General features: G+C 40.3%; 1 protein-coding gene across 5 annotated transcripts in view; it reads right to left on the reverse strand.

Moving 5' to 3' along the window:
- Window positions 1–13,641, reverse strand: part of INO80 (INO80 complex ATPase subunit) — a 111,345-nt gene that overhangs the window by 50,393 nt on the left and 47,311 nt on the right. For all 5 annotated transcript variants that reach the window (XM_085870212.1, XM_085870211.1, XM_085870213.1 and 2 more), the window contains 9 exons: window positions 9,601–9,804; window positions 7,733–7,928; window positions 7,063–7,130; window positions 3,754–3,963; window positions 3,568–3,648; window positions 2,209–2,304; window positions 2,024–2,083; window positions 561–703; window positions 353–437 (listed from right to left, as the gene is read on the reverse strand). In XM_085870212.1, the coding sequence (XP_085726338.1) occupies window positions 353–437; window positions 561–703; window positions 2,024–2,083; window positions 2,209–2,304; window positions 3,568–3,648; window positions 3,754–3,963; window positions 7,063–7,130; window positions 7,733–7,928; window positions 9,601–9,804 (1,143 nt within the window). The remainder of the gene's footprint in view (window positions 1–352; window positions 438–560; window positions 704–2,023; window positions 2,084–2,208; window positions 2,305–3,567; window positions 3,649–3,753; window positions 3,964–7,062; window positions 7,131–7,732; window positions 7,929–9,600; window positions 9,805–13,641) is intronic.

Consider the following 13,641-nt stretch of genomic DNA (forward strand, 5'->3'; position numbering starts at 1 on the left):
GATTGACAGTCTCACTTTTGTCCTTCGGAATCCTCTAGTGAAGATTGACGAAGATAACTGAAAGCATTCACGAGTTATCACCCTCACAGTGCCGTGCTGAGCCAAGCCGAGCCGACAAACGAGACAGACCGTCATATGACAAATTTTAACATTTTCAATTTTCGTCATAACAAACAAACAAACCAAACCACTCAACATGGGAATTTTTTTTTTTTGCCAAGCAACAAATGGACCCAAATGCAATACCCTACCTTCTGGTGAGTGTAAAAATGAAGTTATCATCTATAAATTGAATTGCTAACTTGATGAGAAACCCCAAAGCACAGCTCTGACTATCTTTGTGGCTACTCACCTCTGCCATGGTGTTTTGAATGGGGGTTCCAGTCAAAAGCAAGCGATTTCTACAGTGGAACTGCAACAAAATCTTCCAGCGCACACTGAAAAATTGCATAAAACCACACAAAAGAAATTTAGTGCAATGGAACAAAAATGGAAAGAAAATCCTCTGCACAAACAAATAACCCAGAAGATGGCTACAATGGATGGTATCAATTTCTCACCTATTGCTGCTCTTCAGGGCCTGAGCCTCATCCAATATCATGTATTGCCACTTTATGCGCTGAAAGTATCGCACATCCTGTACGACCAGCTGGTAGCTTGTGATAACCACGTGAAAGGGTGCGTCCAGGGTGAAAAGGGTTTTCTGCTTACACAGGTGAGCACAGAATACCAGCCCTTGCACCAATATTTATAAATTTGTTTTATCTACCCTTAAAATGTGCAATAAAACTTCATAGCAATCAAGATAAAACTGGACATTATTTGACCTCGCGATGTCGACCGATATGCCTCTGCCTACATGAAGCGTTTGCTTCCTGTAACTTTGACCTAAAACCTCAAGATTGTTTGACCTCAAAATCTAATCAGTTCATCTTTGCATCATAATATATACTTACATCAAATTTGGTCAAAATTCAATCACTGGTTTACACGTTATTGTGGTAATCGGATCTTACGAAACACAACCTCTGACCTTTGACCTCTTGACCCAAAAATCCAATCAGTTCATCTTTATATCATTATACATACTTGTACCAAGTTTGATTTAATTCCCTTCACTGGTTTATATTTTATCACGGTAAAAAAAGTTGCACCTAATGGGACCTCTGACCTCTTGACCCCCATCATCGAATCAGTTAATCTTTGCATCATTATACATACTTGCACCAAGTTTGACTTGGATCCCATCAGCCATTCTTAAGTTATTGTGGGAATGAAAACCTATCACGGATGAACAGACAACCAAAAAACAGAATGTCTCTGGTGACTTCACCAGCAGAAGCATAAAAATAGGACCGCCTGTCCTGAAGCTCACCTGGATCAGGGGTAACAGTCACTCAAACCCCCGTAAACTCCCTAAGACTCTTATTTTTTTTCAATGCCATGAACAAACTTTGGTGCATACACGGTGATGAACGTTGCGGTAAAGTTTCACCAAAATGGTATGTGTAGTTTCAGAGAAGTTGAAAGTATTTGTGGATCGACGGAAGAACGGATTGGTCACAATGGTCTCTACAGCCCTGTATTTGAATTGATGACATATAGAATGGGTGGGTAAGCAAAATGGCAAGACTCCACTATTTTTTGGAAAAGTACTAGATCAGATATCATGCGCATTAGTAAAGGAATGTTTAAAAAATTTTTAATTTTAATGAATTAACTTTTTGAAACTTGTCCGTCATTCTACAAAATACTTTATTGGAAGGCAGAATATGCAGTTATTGTGTTAAAGTTGGCCGAGTACAGCTAGGCTGCATATGCCGACTCAATCAAAATGCGATGAGATTGAATACTGAAAAAACGCACGATTGAATACTGAAAAAAAATAACAGTACAAGAAAAGCAATCCTGTCTTTGGAAAGCATTCTTTCTAATGGACATTCCTGATGCAAATAGATCAATGCCACAAATAGCACAGTGAAGCAAACTTGCATTTGAGTCAGAATATGTTGTTGGTGCTCACCTGGCTCCAGAACTTGCGAATGACTTTTCTGTCATGCGGATTGCCCCAGTAAGGCAAAACCTGTGTTAAAATAAATTAAGAAACACATTTCACAATCGATTGGTAGAATCAGGACAAATCTCTCAAATATACATTTTCAGAGCATGGGTACACACATGCACACATGCACAGGAGAGGTTACATACCTTGAAGCCTGGCACAAAGCGAGTAAATTCCTGATGCCAATTGTTGAGTGTGGAAGCAGGAGAAATGATCAGGAAAGGGCCCCAGATATTTTCCCGCTGGAGAAGGAAAAATACATCATCAACAGACATTTTCAATGTGGATATGACTTTCAGCACAGAAGACACACATCATCAGAGATCTTCCAAAAACGTACAAAACAAGAAAAAGAGCAATCAGAAATTGCAGACTCTCGCCAGGACTTGTTTTGTGTAGTGTATTTTGTGTGGTGTTTGTGCACTGGTGTGTTACGTAATTAATAAGAGACGTAATTAGAACTGCCATTTTATAACTGCCGGCAGTGATGACCGGGTACCAAGACGTATCGCTTTGATTAGACAGCTGACCCTGACCCATGACGTTTTTTATTATTATTCAATTTAATGTGGAATGGGATTAAAAATGATGAGATTCAAATCAAATGGAAGACCAAATAGGTACAGTCCTGCATTGGAGTAATCAAAAGGAAACCAAACAAGCAAAAAGCAAAGATGAAGTCATCAGGAGGAACCTGTATAGGATTCAGGTTTCAGCTGCTATTCCTCTACCCTCAAACACATCAAGGCACAGCCAAGTGAACCTTATTAAAAAAAAAAAATCAAAAAAAATCAAAAAAATATATAAAATTCTGGCTGCCAGACCATGTGCTTGCTCAAGTTAAAATTTAAAACATTTATTTCCCATCACTACTAGATCATAATTGTGAGGTTTCACATTGATTGATTAAGCGGTTCAAGAGAAAACATTATCAAATATTTTTCTTCAATCCAATGTGGATGCAACACAATGTGACCAATCAATTATTCCTGAACAAACTTGCACACCCAAGGGCTTGGGGAACATTTGTGTGAAGTTTCCCCTCGATCTGTCCAGCTGTTCTGGAGAAGAAGATTTTTGTAGGTTTCAGGGTAAATCCAATATGGCTGCCAAACCATGTAACCAATAATATTATATGTGAACCTTTTGTTCCTCATGGATCAATGGTCATACGTGTAAAGTTTTGCCTCGATCTGTTCACCCATTTCAGAGAAGAAGATATCTGAAGGCTTAAAAAAAACGACAACAATATGGCTGCCACACCACGTGACCAATGACGTCGCAATTATTAAAACATTCGACACGAGTTGTCGCACCAATGGTCAAAATTTCGTCTCAATCCATGTTGCGTCTCTATTTCGTCTCCAGAACTAATATGCGGTTGTGGAGAAAAACACGAAAGTTCGGTGCGGACAAACAAACAAACAGACAAACAAATCCAAATGCAATACCCTCTTGTTTGGCGAGGGTAACTATTTATGGTGTTGGAGACCCGACAAACCTACCTCTGCCAAATGTGCAAGCAGGGCGATACTCTGCACCGTCTTTCCTAACCCCATTTCATCTGCGAGGATGCCATTAATACCCTGGTGAGACAAATGTTATATTGAGATGGAAAGTACAATGCATTATCCGAGCACAAATCTGAACGCACAACTTTGTTCCACCCCTTGTCCCTTTTATCAATGCACCTGTTCATATAGATTTGCAAGCCAGTTCATGCCCTTCAGTTGATAGGCCTTGAGCTTTCCGCAGAAGCTGACTGGCTGGGGTATGTCTTCACCAGCACGAATAGATGGGTTGGCGAGGCTATAGCTCTCGCCAAATCCAGTGTCCAGCTGCTCCGTTTTAATCCCCGCCACCTGTCGGCTTTCAATCACTTCTTGGTCAAACTGAAGCGTCTAAAATGGTTACAAAACAGCATAGAGGTACACAAACGCAATCTGTGTTAATACACACATGCCAATTAGTTCCGTGCAGGCAGGTTTCTCTCCTGGTAAAAATTGTTTGCTCTAAACTAACTGAAGAAAAACAAGCAAACAAAGAAAAAACAACAAGAAAGATGTCATGCATAGCACGATACTTGTGAAATCCATAAAACAAATTTGACTTCAAAAAATAAATAATTGGTGGTTGAATTCAATGACAAAATACACAAATCCTTTTCAAATTCCAAGTCAAATGGATGAAAATCGACAATTTCAGAAATGACTGTTGACTTTTTGGCCCTGTCAATCGGATGAAAATTGAGGATTTTATAAATTCCACCGAAGTTGTTGACCTCTGTTTATGTTGACCTCAAAATAATTGGTGGTTGAATTAAATGACCAAATACGCAACTCCTCTCCAAATTTCAAGTCTACGGGATGAAAATTGAGGATTTTAGAAATGCCTCCTTAGTTGTTGACCTTTTGGTCGATGTTGACTTCAAAATAATTGGTGAATGAATTCAGTGACCTGAAATTCAAATCCTGTTCAAATTTCTCGTCAATCAGAAGAAAAATTGAGGACATTAGAAATTTGACAAATCTGTTGACCTTTGGCCTATGTTGTTGACTTTTTGACCTCACAAACAATAGGCTTCTTGCTTATGACGAACCCCACCATGTGGTGAAGTTTCGTGAAGATCAGTTTAAAATTATGACCTGTAGGCGATAAACACACAAGCAGACAAACAAACAGACAGAGACAGAATAATACACGCAACCAACCAATGTACTTGAAAATTCTGCAATTTTCGCAAGTAAAAAGGTGAAAATAAAAAAGCTGCACTTTTCATTCAAAAGCTTTGTGACGACAAAAAGTAAGAAACTTTAGCCAATATGATTAAATTTTTTTGCAGTTAAAAAAAAAAATTGGCCAAATAAAGTGCAATTATTAGACTGTACATCAAATTTGATATAAACACACTTGCACATAATCTGTGTACATCTGCTAACAACAGCGATGGAAGTATGCCAAGGCCAATGCTAACTGCTCTATTCATATAATAGTTTAGTGGAATTAACTGATATGGGATAAGATCTGGGAAATAATTTGTAACCACAATATTTTTTGTAGGAAACCCTTCTACCACATCCCAGTCGTGATCCAAAAAGAGTCCCCAATGGTTCCTGTGCTCAGACAAGTTCTCCTTTATCGTTTACTCTCCTTTCCTCTCTTTCTTTATCCATCTCTCTAAGGAGAAGTGAATTCTTGCAGAAAATTTTCTGTAAGGCTCACTTGGCTGTTACCTGGATAGTTTTGAGGGTAGTGGAGTCACGGCTGAAACCCAAATCCTATTCAGGTTCCCCCTGATGACTCCATCTTTGCGCTTCACTTCTTGGTCCTCAGTTTCATCATGTTGAAATAGTTCGAGACCAATATCCCCCTGACACCTTTGAAAATTTCAAGTTTTTGACTGTGGTCTGGCCAGGGTGTGGCCGTTACAAAAGTGTGGGTGTGGTGTGGCCGGTTGGACAAATTTTGGAGTTTTGATTTTTGGCGTCGGCCATGACTACCCATGCGCAGAAACATGGCCACTGCAACTTGTCCTAGCACGGGAACCATGGGGACTCTTTTTGGTCACTACTGAGACCTGGTAGAAGGGTTTCCTGCAAAAAAAAAATCCTGATTACAAATTATTTCCTTGACCATCTGTAATTCTACCTAACTAAAATTAAGCATCATTGATTGGTGGGTGAACGATGCCAGGGTAAGACATTAACTGTCAAAATTTTTTTTGAAAACATTTCCAATGGAATGAACACACTTATATGGGCTTAATTTGCTAAATGCAGCTTAAACAGAAAATAAAGAGAGAAAGATAAATCAACAAGGGTTAATGGGGATAATAAAGTCAGAATCGGGGATGGCAAGAGATGGCGGTGCACTGCCTGCTTGAAGCCCTGGAGGGAAGGGAGACAGAACAGTCTCTGGAAGGTGGTTCGAGACAGGAGAAGCGAGGAATAAAAAGAGTTTATGTGTGCAGTCAGCCTGGATTTGGGGAATTTAACTGGAAGAATATGACTCTTGCCTAATCCTTTTTGGTTCGATGGAGCACGCTCATTCGTGGTTTGGCTGCGTGGCACAAGTAACGGTCCACTGGAGAGCTGGCGCAGAGCGAACGTGGCTGGGGAAAGCAAGGCATGACTCGGGCTACCCACAAACCAGTCCATGCGCATCCGGATGAGGGCCCGACACCGAGTGTGAAGCAGGTTTTCTCTCTCCGTCTCGTCTTATATTTTCTCTGTCCGTTGTTTCCCCGAGTGCAAGATATAAGGTTGCGTGCGTATTCAGGCCATTGTAGTTCCAAGGGCACAGTGGTTTATTAACCATTTAACCAGAATTGGCTTATTAACCATTTAGACGGACATATTGGGTCGATGTTGAAGCAATTTAAGAGGATCGCAGACAGCCTCACTCGGCCAATCTTGTTGGCAGCTTCACCGCGGTTGTGTGTTCTGAAACTCTGATTTGCTCCAAATCAACTCGGCAGACGTGGAGATCTTTTCGTCCCAAAATTCAAAAGCCTACCTCAAATACCACTGGTGGTATGACCGTCATATAATCCACATTTATGCCTGAAATACAAACTTCAATTGACTATTTTGTCAAGCTGTGCTCTCACAATAGGCTTATTGCATAATTTTGTATTCCAATTTCATTAACTTAAAAAAAATTAAAACAATGGAAAGATATTCTACAACATACAAAGGGAAAACCAATTTCTCTCCCCCACTGACAATAAAGCAAAACAGCATAGATATTAGTAGTACGTGTAATTTCCAGACGTTGTCACATATTCTTCCCAGGAGTTAGTGAGTTTTTTGCTTTGAAACGTTCTGTAAGCGGGAATCAATTTTTATGTGTGCATGCAATCATTTGTATGCAGCAGAGTTAGTAGTGCAATGTCACCTTTCAAAGGATCCTCCATTTTCTTTTAATCTTTTTTTTGTAAACTTTTCAAAAAGAATTATTAAAAAAAAAAAAACTTTTAAGTGCAAGACCCCAGATCTCACCTTGTTCTGATGAGTCTCAAAAGCAGCTTGTGCATTTTTTAGGGCCTGGGCCTTGTAGAATCCACTATCTGAAAGAAAAAGAAAAAGGACGAACAGAAATAAACTGTCAACTATGACAAAAATTATGACAAGTCAACTATGCCAAGTCAGTATTTAAAATCAAGTTTGAAAACAAGAGTTTCTGGTTCGTTTGTCTGTTTGGCATTCCCATCTGAGCACGTAGCTGATGATGCTTGGATTCCAAGTTACAATCTAGTATTTAATAATGTCTTTTTGATTAATGTACAAATGCAATATCATCGAATGTCCTTCGGTGATATGCAATACATCTACAAGCCTTAAACATTTTCTGAGGAAAAAAAAAACAACTTAAAAAAGAATACGAGAGAGAGAGAGAGAGAGAGAGAGAGAGAGAGAGAGAGAGAGAGAGAGAGAGAGAGAGAGAGAGAGAGAGAGAGAGAGAGAGAGAGAGAGAGAGAGAGAGAGAGAGAGAGAGAGAGAGAGAGAGAGAGAGAGAGAGAGAGAGAGAGAGAGAGAGAGAGAGAGAGAGAGAGAGAGAGAGAGAGAGAGAGAGAGAGAGAGAGAGAGAGAGAGAGAGAGAGAGAGAGAGAGAGAGAGGAAAAAAAAAAAAAAAAAAAAAAAAAAGGCTTAATGACTTCAGCAGTCCTACCGTAGTCATCTCGGGCTAGGTTTGCAACGATGCTGCCACCTAGAGGCAGGTGATGAGCCGGTGACTTGTCCTCAAGCTGACTTAAGATGTCTGCCTGGGAAGTGTGGCCATCGTAAACAGCCTTGCGGCTCATAAAGTGCGCATACAGCTCCGTTTGTGTAATTAGGAAGTTCAACTTCCGCTGTTGGCGCTTTGCCTGTGGGTACAAGTAACCAATCATTTGGCATAAACAAATTTGGTGCGTTTCAACTGGAAAAAATCTCACATTGTCTAATGTTCCTGTTACATCCAAATCTGTAATAAAATGTTTTATAGTAAAGGAAATGGACAAGTTATGGAGTGTCCTCGTAGACAAAGATACGTACTAAGTGGAATGCAAATGGAAATTATTTTGCAAGAAAAACCATTGAAAATGATTCCTTATGTTCTACTTTAAAATGTGGAAAGAATTTAATGTTTTTGTGAATCCATTCTGACAAGAAAAAGCGGTGAAAGTTAGGTGTCCTCATCTCAGCAAAGGTAAGGTGACCTCTGAGCCATGACGCCACGGAGTGAAATGATCCAAGATCAAGATGACTGCTGGTATGGAATTCAAATAGGACAAGAGCTCCAATACAGATTCAGATTTCATGGACAGCATTGAATATGAATTGTTTTCATGGAAGAAGACCGGTTGTTGGCATGAAGGCGAAAGTTGTAGTTCTAAAAACGAAGTAGCCCAGGCAAAAATAACATTCCTTTCCTGTCGTCATTCTCTGCAGACCACTGTAGTATGAGTACAACTCTCATATACTATAGTTCGAAATGTAGCATTTTTGCCTGGGAGTGGGTGGTTTATCCGACATCAGATGTGAGTGATGCCAATTGTAAATGTAGAGTAGAGTAAAAAGCTGACAAGTTGTTCGAGTTAGATTTTACAGCTTGTGGAAAGTCTATCTTCATGAATTTGCTTACTTTCAAAAGCCTACCTCAAATAACACCTACCTTCCTGTGATACTGAGAAGCAAAGATACATCCTCATGACCTCCGACACCGAAGGTGGACGGAAGTTGTTTTCTCCCACATTTGTCTGTCTGTCTGTTTGTTTGTTTGTGAGCAAGATATCGCAAAAAGTTATGGATGTATTCAGATGAAACTTGGACAGGTTGGGTGTGTGCCAAGGACGAGTTGATTATATTTTGGTGAAGGTCCGGAAGCAGATGCAGCCTATCAGTGGGCTACAAAAGGTAAACTGTTGAGCCGGGTAGAAGTATGCGCCCGACCGAGTGCCGTTCTACTTTATTTTATTGGTTGCCATCTTGAATTTTGAATTCTGGTGTAGTTAGCCCAGATTGTTGTGAAGTGCTCAGAGGACAACTGATTCAGTGCACTCATAATCATGTATTAAAAATAAAAAAATAAAAAAGCTTCCATCCCTTGGTTCAAGAGAAATGGTAATAGAAGAGACTCCCATTTTAGGAACGCAACCAGAAATTTGGAATGGGGGATAGTGGGAGACCTAATAATGTTTGTAAACCAATAGGAGAAAAGTTTTGCATTCCCACGGCAATCTAACTCAAATGAGTGTGTGTCCTCTGAGCTATTCTATCAATCCCGTAATCGTTGCCAATTTTTGGATTTCATCCCAGGGAAAAGAAAGACTACATTTTATTACCATTCTTACTTACATAATTTAGGAAAGGTTGGATCCATCAAGATGAAACCCAGGCATTATGCAATTTGGTATTCTTGGTTAAGAATTGACTATTCAGTGGTGGATCAAATGAGAATTAAAAGAAAGTTTTAAACATATGGAAAAAATAAAGGTATTTGCTTGAAATCCAAAGAAAACAAACTTCATTACAAATGTGGAAGTGAGTGATCCCAACCTCACGCATTTCTTCATCCAACTTGCGCTGTTCCAATGCTTCCTTCTCAGCTCTGCGGCGGTGCTCGCGCTCCACCTTCTCGTAACGCTTCCAGTAGAGCAACATCTCGCGTGTGAGGCGACGTGCACGTGGGATTGTCTCTTTGCAGTTTTTCTGTGCTTGCAGTGCCGAGCGGCGCACTTCTCGCACACACTGGTGTGCCAACTGGAAGTGGAGAAAGGTACATTAATACACTTGCATTTAATTACCAGGAATGAATATTTTTTTACTGCTGTCTGTCATACTCAAGCCAATAATCAGCTAAAAACATTGCAACTACCCCTAGTGGCCACCAGTAGGACTTTTATGGAAGTTCATTCATGGGTGGTGGGTTGGAACAGTGGATTGCAAAAGTCAGGGTCAGAGAGCACTGCAACCCACAATCCCCCTCCCCCATCCCTACTTCTTTTTCTTAAGTAATGTTTCAAAGCATTATTGCACTTCTTGAATTTTCAGTCCTATTTCGCCAGCAAAATTCCAAATATTAATTGCATACTTTCATCCTTGCAACAAGGTTTTAAAGGATTGCAATCACGTAGCACAAGTTCAATACAGTTGTACCTCATTTTGTGCTCAGGATGCATTGCTGGAAGTGCGCACGAATCGAAAATATGCTAAAGGGGGTCATTATACCATTGTTTATATGGAGATGCATTCCCGACAATGTTATTTCTTACGCATGAGCGGTGGATGAGGGCTTCGTTGGGGTATCGGTAAGCCTTTGGTAGTCTAAAACTGCTGTGCTGTTTAGCTCCTCCATGAGGATAGGCCCTTGTGTGTGTTCATTTCCAGTGCCTTCAGAGAGTATTCACATGACTCGACTTTTTCACATTTTGTTGTGTTACAGCCTGAATTTAAAATTGATAAAACTTCAATTTTTCTTCACCAATCTACACAAAGTACCTCATCATGACAAAGTGAAAACATGTTTTTAGAAATTATTACAAATTTCTTGAAATGAAAGACAGAAATATCTAATTTACATACAGTCGGGCCCAAACGTTTGCATACACTTGAGCAGAATACAGTTGACTTACATTTATACCTCTTTTCTCTACAATAATCAGAATTATTTCCATTCCAAAACAATTTCAACAATTCTCCCTTATTTCTATCAAAGGTTTCTGCAACTTTTGCACTTTGGATGATTTTATTCACAGTTTAATTCATGATGTGACAAAAATAGCAGGTCAAAAGTTTACATACAGCATACTGTAATATTGTCTAATACTTTGTTGCAGAGCCTTTAACCTTTCGAACTTCAGTCAGTCTTGCAGGATAACCATCAATCAGCTTCTTACAATTCTCTGAAGGTATTTTAACCCATTCTTCTTGACAGCGTTGGTAGAGTTCAGTCAAATTGGTGGGTTTCCTCTTTTGCACTCTCTTTTTCAATTCCGTCCACAAATTCTCTCTTGGATTTAAGTCCGGGCTTTGAGCTGGCCATTCCAAAACATCAACCTTGTTCTGCTGAAGCCATCCAGCAACCAACTTGGAAGTATGCTTTGGGTCGTTGTCATGTTGGAAGGTCCAGCGACGTCTGAGGTTCAGCTTTTGAACTGACTGCTTCAGGTTCCCTTGGAGAATTTCCAAGTAGTCTTCCTTCTTCATGGTGCCATCTATCTTATACAGTGCTCCTGGACCACTATCAGCAAAACATCCCCATTGCATGATGCTGCCACCACCATGCTTCACCGTGGGTATTGTGTTCTTTGGTTTGAAGGCCTGTCCCTTCTCTCGCCAGATGTACTGTTGGTCATTGTGGCCAAAAAGTTCCATCTTGGTTTCATCAGATCAAAGGACACTCCGCCAGAAGGCTCTATCTTTGTCTTTGTGCGTTCTTGCATATTTCAGCCTGGCTTCGCAGTGGCGTTTTTGAAGGAGGGGCTTCCTTCGTGCTCTGCAGCCTCTTAGTCCGTTTCGGTGCAGGACCCTCTGGACGGTGGACAGTGACACCTTCACCCCTGAAGCCTCCAATTATTGGCACAGGTGTTTTTTGGTAGTCTTGGGGTTGAAGCGCACCTTTCTGACCAATGCCCTCTCATCGGTTGGTGTCAACTTGGTCTTCCGGCATGATCTTGGAAGGATCTTGGTTGTCCCTAGGTCCTATACTTCCGCACAATCGTCTGAACAGATGACCATGGCACTTCTAGTTGCCTAGATATGCCCCCTAGAGAAGTTCCTGACTTGTGCAACTGGATAATGATCTTCCTCAGGTCTTGAGAGTATTCTTTTGCCTTCCCCTTGCTGTCTCAAGTGGAAATAGGGCCTGAATAGGACACCTCAGCCCTTTATACAGCCATGGAAGCACGAGCTGACCTATTACATAACAATTATAATCAGCAGAGAGTGGGGGACACAATACAAGTGATAGAAGGCCATTTCAGAACATTCTAGGCCTTTTGAAAGCCAATCATGCAGCAAGTCACCTTGGTGTATATAAACTTTTGACCTGCTATTTTGTGACATCATGAATTAAACTGTGAATAAAATCATCCAAAGTACAAAAGTTGCAGAAACCCTTGATATAAACAAGGGAGAATGGTTGAAATTGTTCTAGTAATGGAAAGAATTATGATTATTGCAGAGAAGAGAGGTATAAATGGAAGTCAACTGTATTCTGCTCAAGTGTATGCAAACTTTTGGGCCCGACTGTAACTATTCAGCCTCCTGAGTCAATACTTTGTAGAAGCACCTTCGGCAGCAATTACAGCTTCAACTCTTCTTCCAAGGGTATATCTGTTTCAGCTTTGCACATCTGGATTTGTGGATTTTCTCCCATTCTTCCTTTCGCATTTGCTCAGGCTCTGTCAAGGTGGATGGGGAGAGTCGGTGAACAGCAATTTTCAAGTCTTTCCACGGATTCTCAATGGGAATCAAGTCTGGGCTTTGGCTCGGCCACTCAAGGAGTTTCACAATCGTGTTCTGAAGCCATTCCAGTGTTGCTTTGGCTGTATGCTTGGGGTCATTGTCCTTTTGGAACGTAAATCTTCGCCGCAGTCAAAGATCTTTTGCACTCTGAAGCAGGTTCTCCTCCAGGAATTGCCTGTATTTGGCTCCCATTTTCAATTAAATAAACATGTCAGTTACTTAGAAATTTGTATTTGTTTGTATTAGTCTTCTTTTAGGGGGGGGGGCTCTTTATTGTTGTTTCAGTGTCTTGAACTGATCACTGTGTGTTTTTTCACCGTTTTCCACATGTTTCATACTTTAGGTCCATCTCTCCCGACAGGCTGGTGATGCAAGCTAAGTATACTTCTTGTGTTCATTTTTATATGCATACATTATTTTAACAAATGACGATGTTGCACAACAATGCAGGATCTTTTTAATTTACTGTGGCACTGGCGATCAAATGCACTTCAGAAAGGGGGAAATGCACATGCTCAGCGCACCATCAACCGGCAAGTTATGTAACCGAAGGCAATTTGATCCCGCAGTCTAAAGGTTATCATCCAGCCATGCTCTGACAAACATACAAATTGCAATCATATCTTACAATTACTGCACAGAGGTACATGTAAACATCCAAAATAGTTGACGTCAAGAGTCAAGCTTTATTTTTTCAGCACTGGTGTTTCATGGAGCCGAATTGAAGTTTCACATATCAAACGTAATGGTACGGTACAGCAGCCTTATTATGAATGTTATTGTATTCTGAATTATTCACGCGAATCTAGGAAATGACTGAAGCATTGACGATGAAGTAATCGGCAAAGTTTCCCACGCCTGATGAAAACGCCATAAAGACCTGCCGATTACACTGCGTAGTGAAGAGAGTTGTATATGGATTTGTCCCAGCCTGTACTCCTGCATGGTATGGATGTATAAATTGAATCTCACCCTTTCATTTTGCACATTATGAATTTCGTCCACCACCCAACACAATGTGATACTTTGGTTTGGACTTTCAGAAATTCATTGCTCCTCTTTAAATAAAGAGCATAGATAAGGTTTTAGTTTAGAAAAAAGTAAAAAATAAATGTTAAGAGTTGAAATGGA

Source organism: Eptatretus burgeri, chromosome 2, assembly GCF_056783735.1.
Source record: "Eptatretus burgeri isolate ZD-2024b chromosome 2, Ebu_testis_v1, whole genome shotgun sequence".
Classification (NCBI taxonomy): domain Eukaryota; kingdom Metazoa; phylum Chordata; class Myxini; order Myxiniformes; family Myxinidae; genus Eptatretus; species Eptatretus burgeri.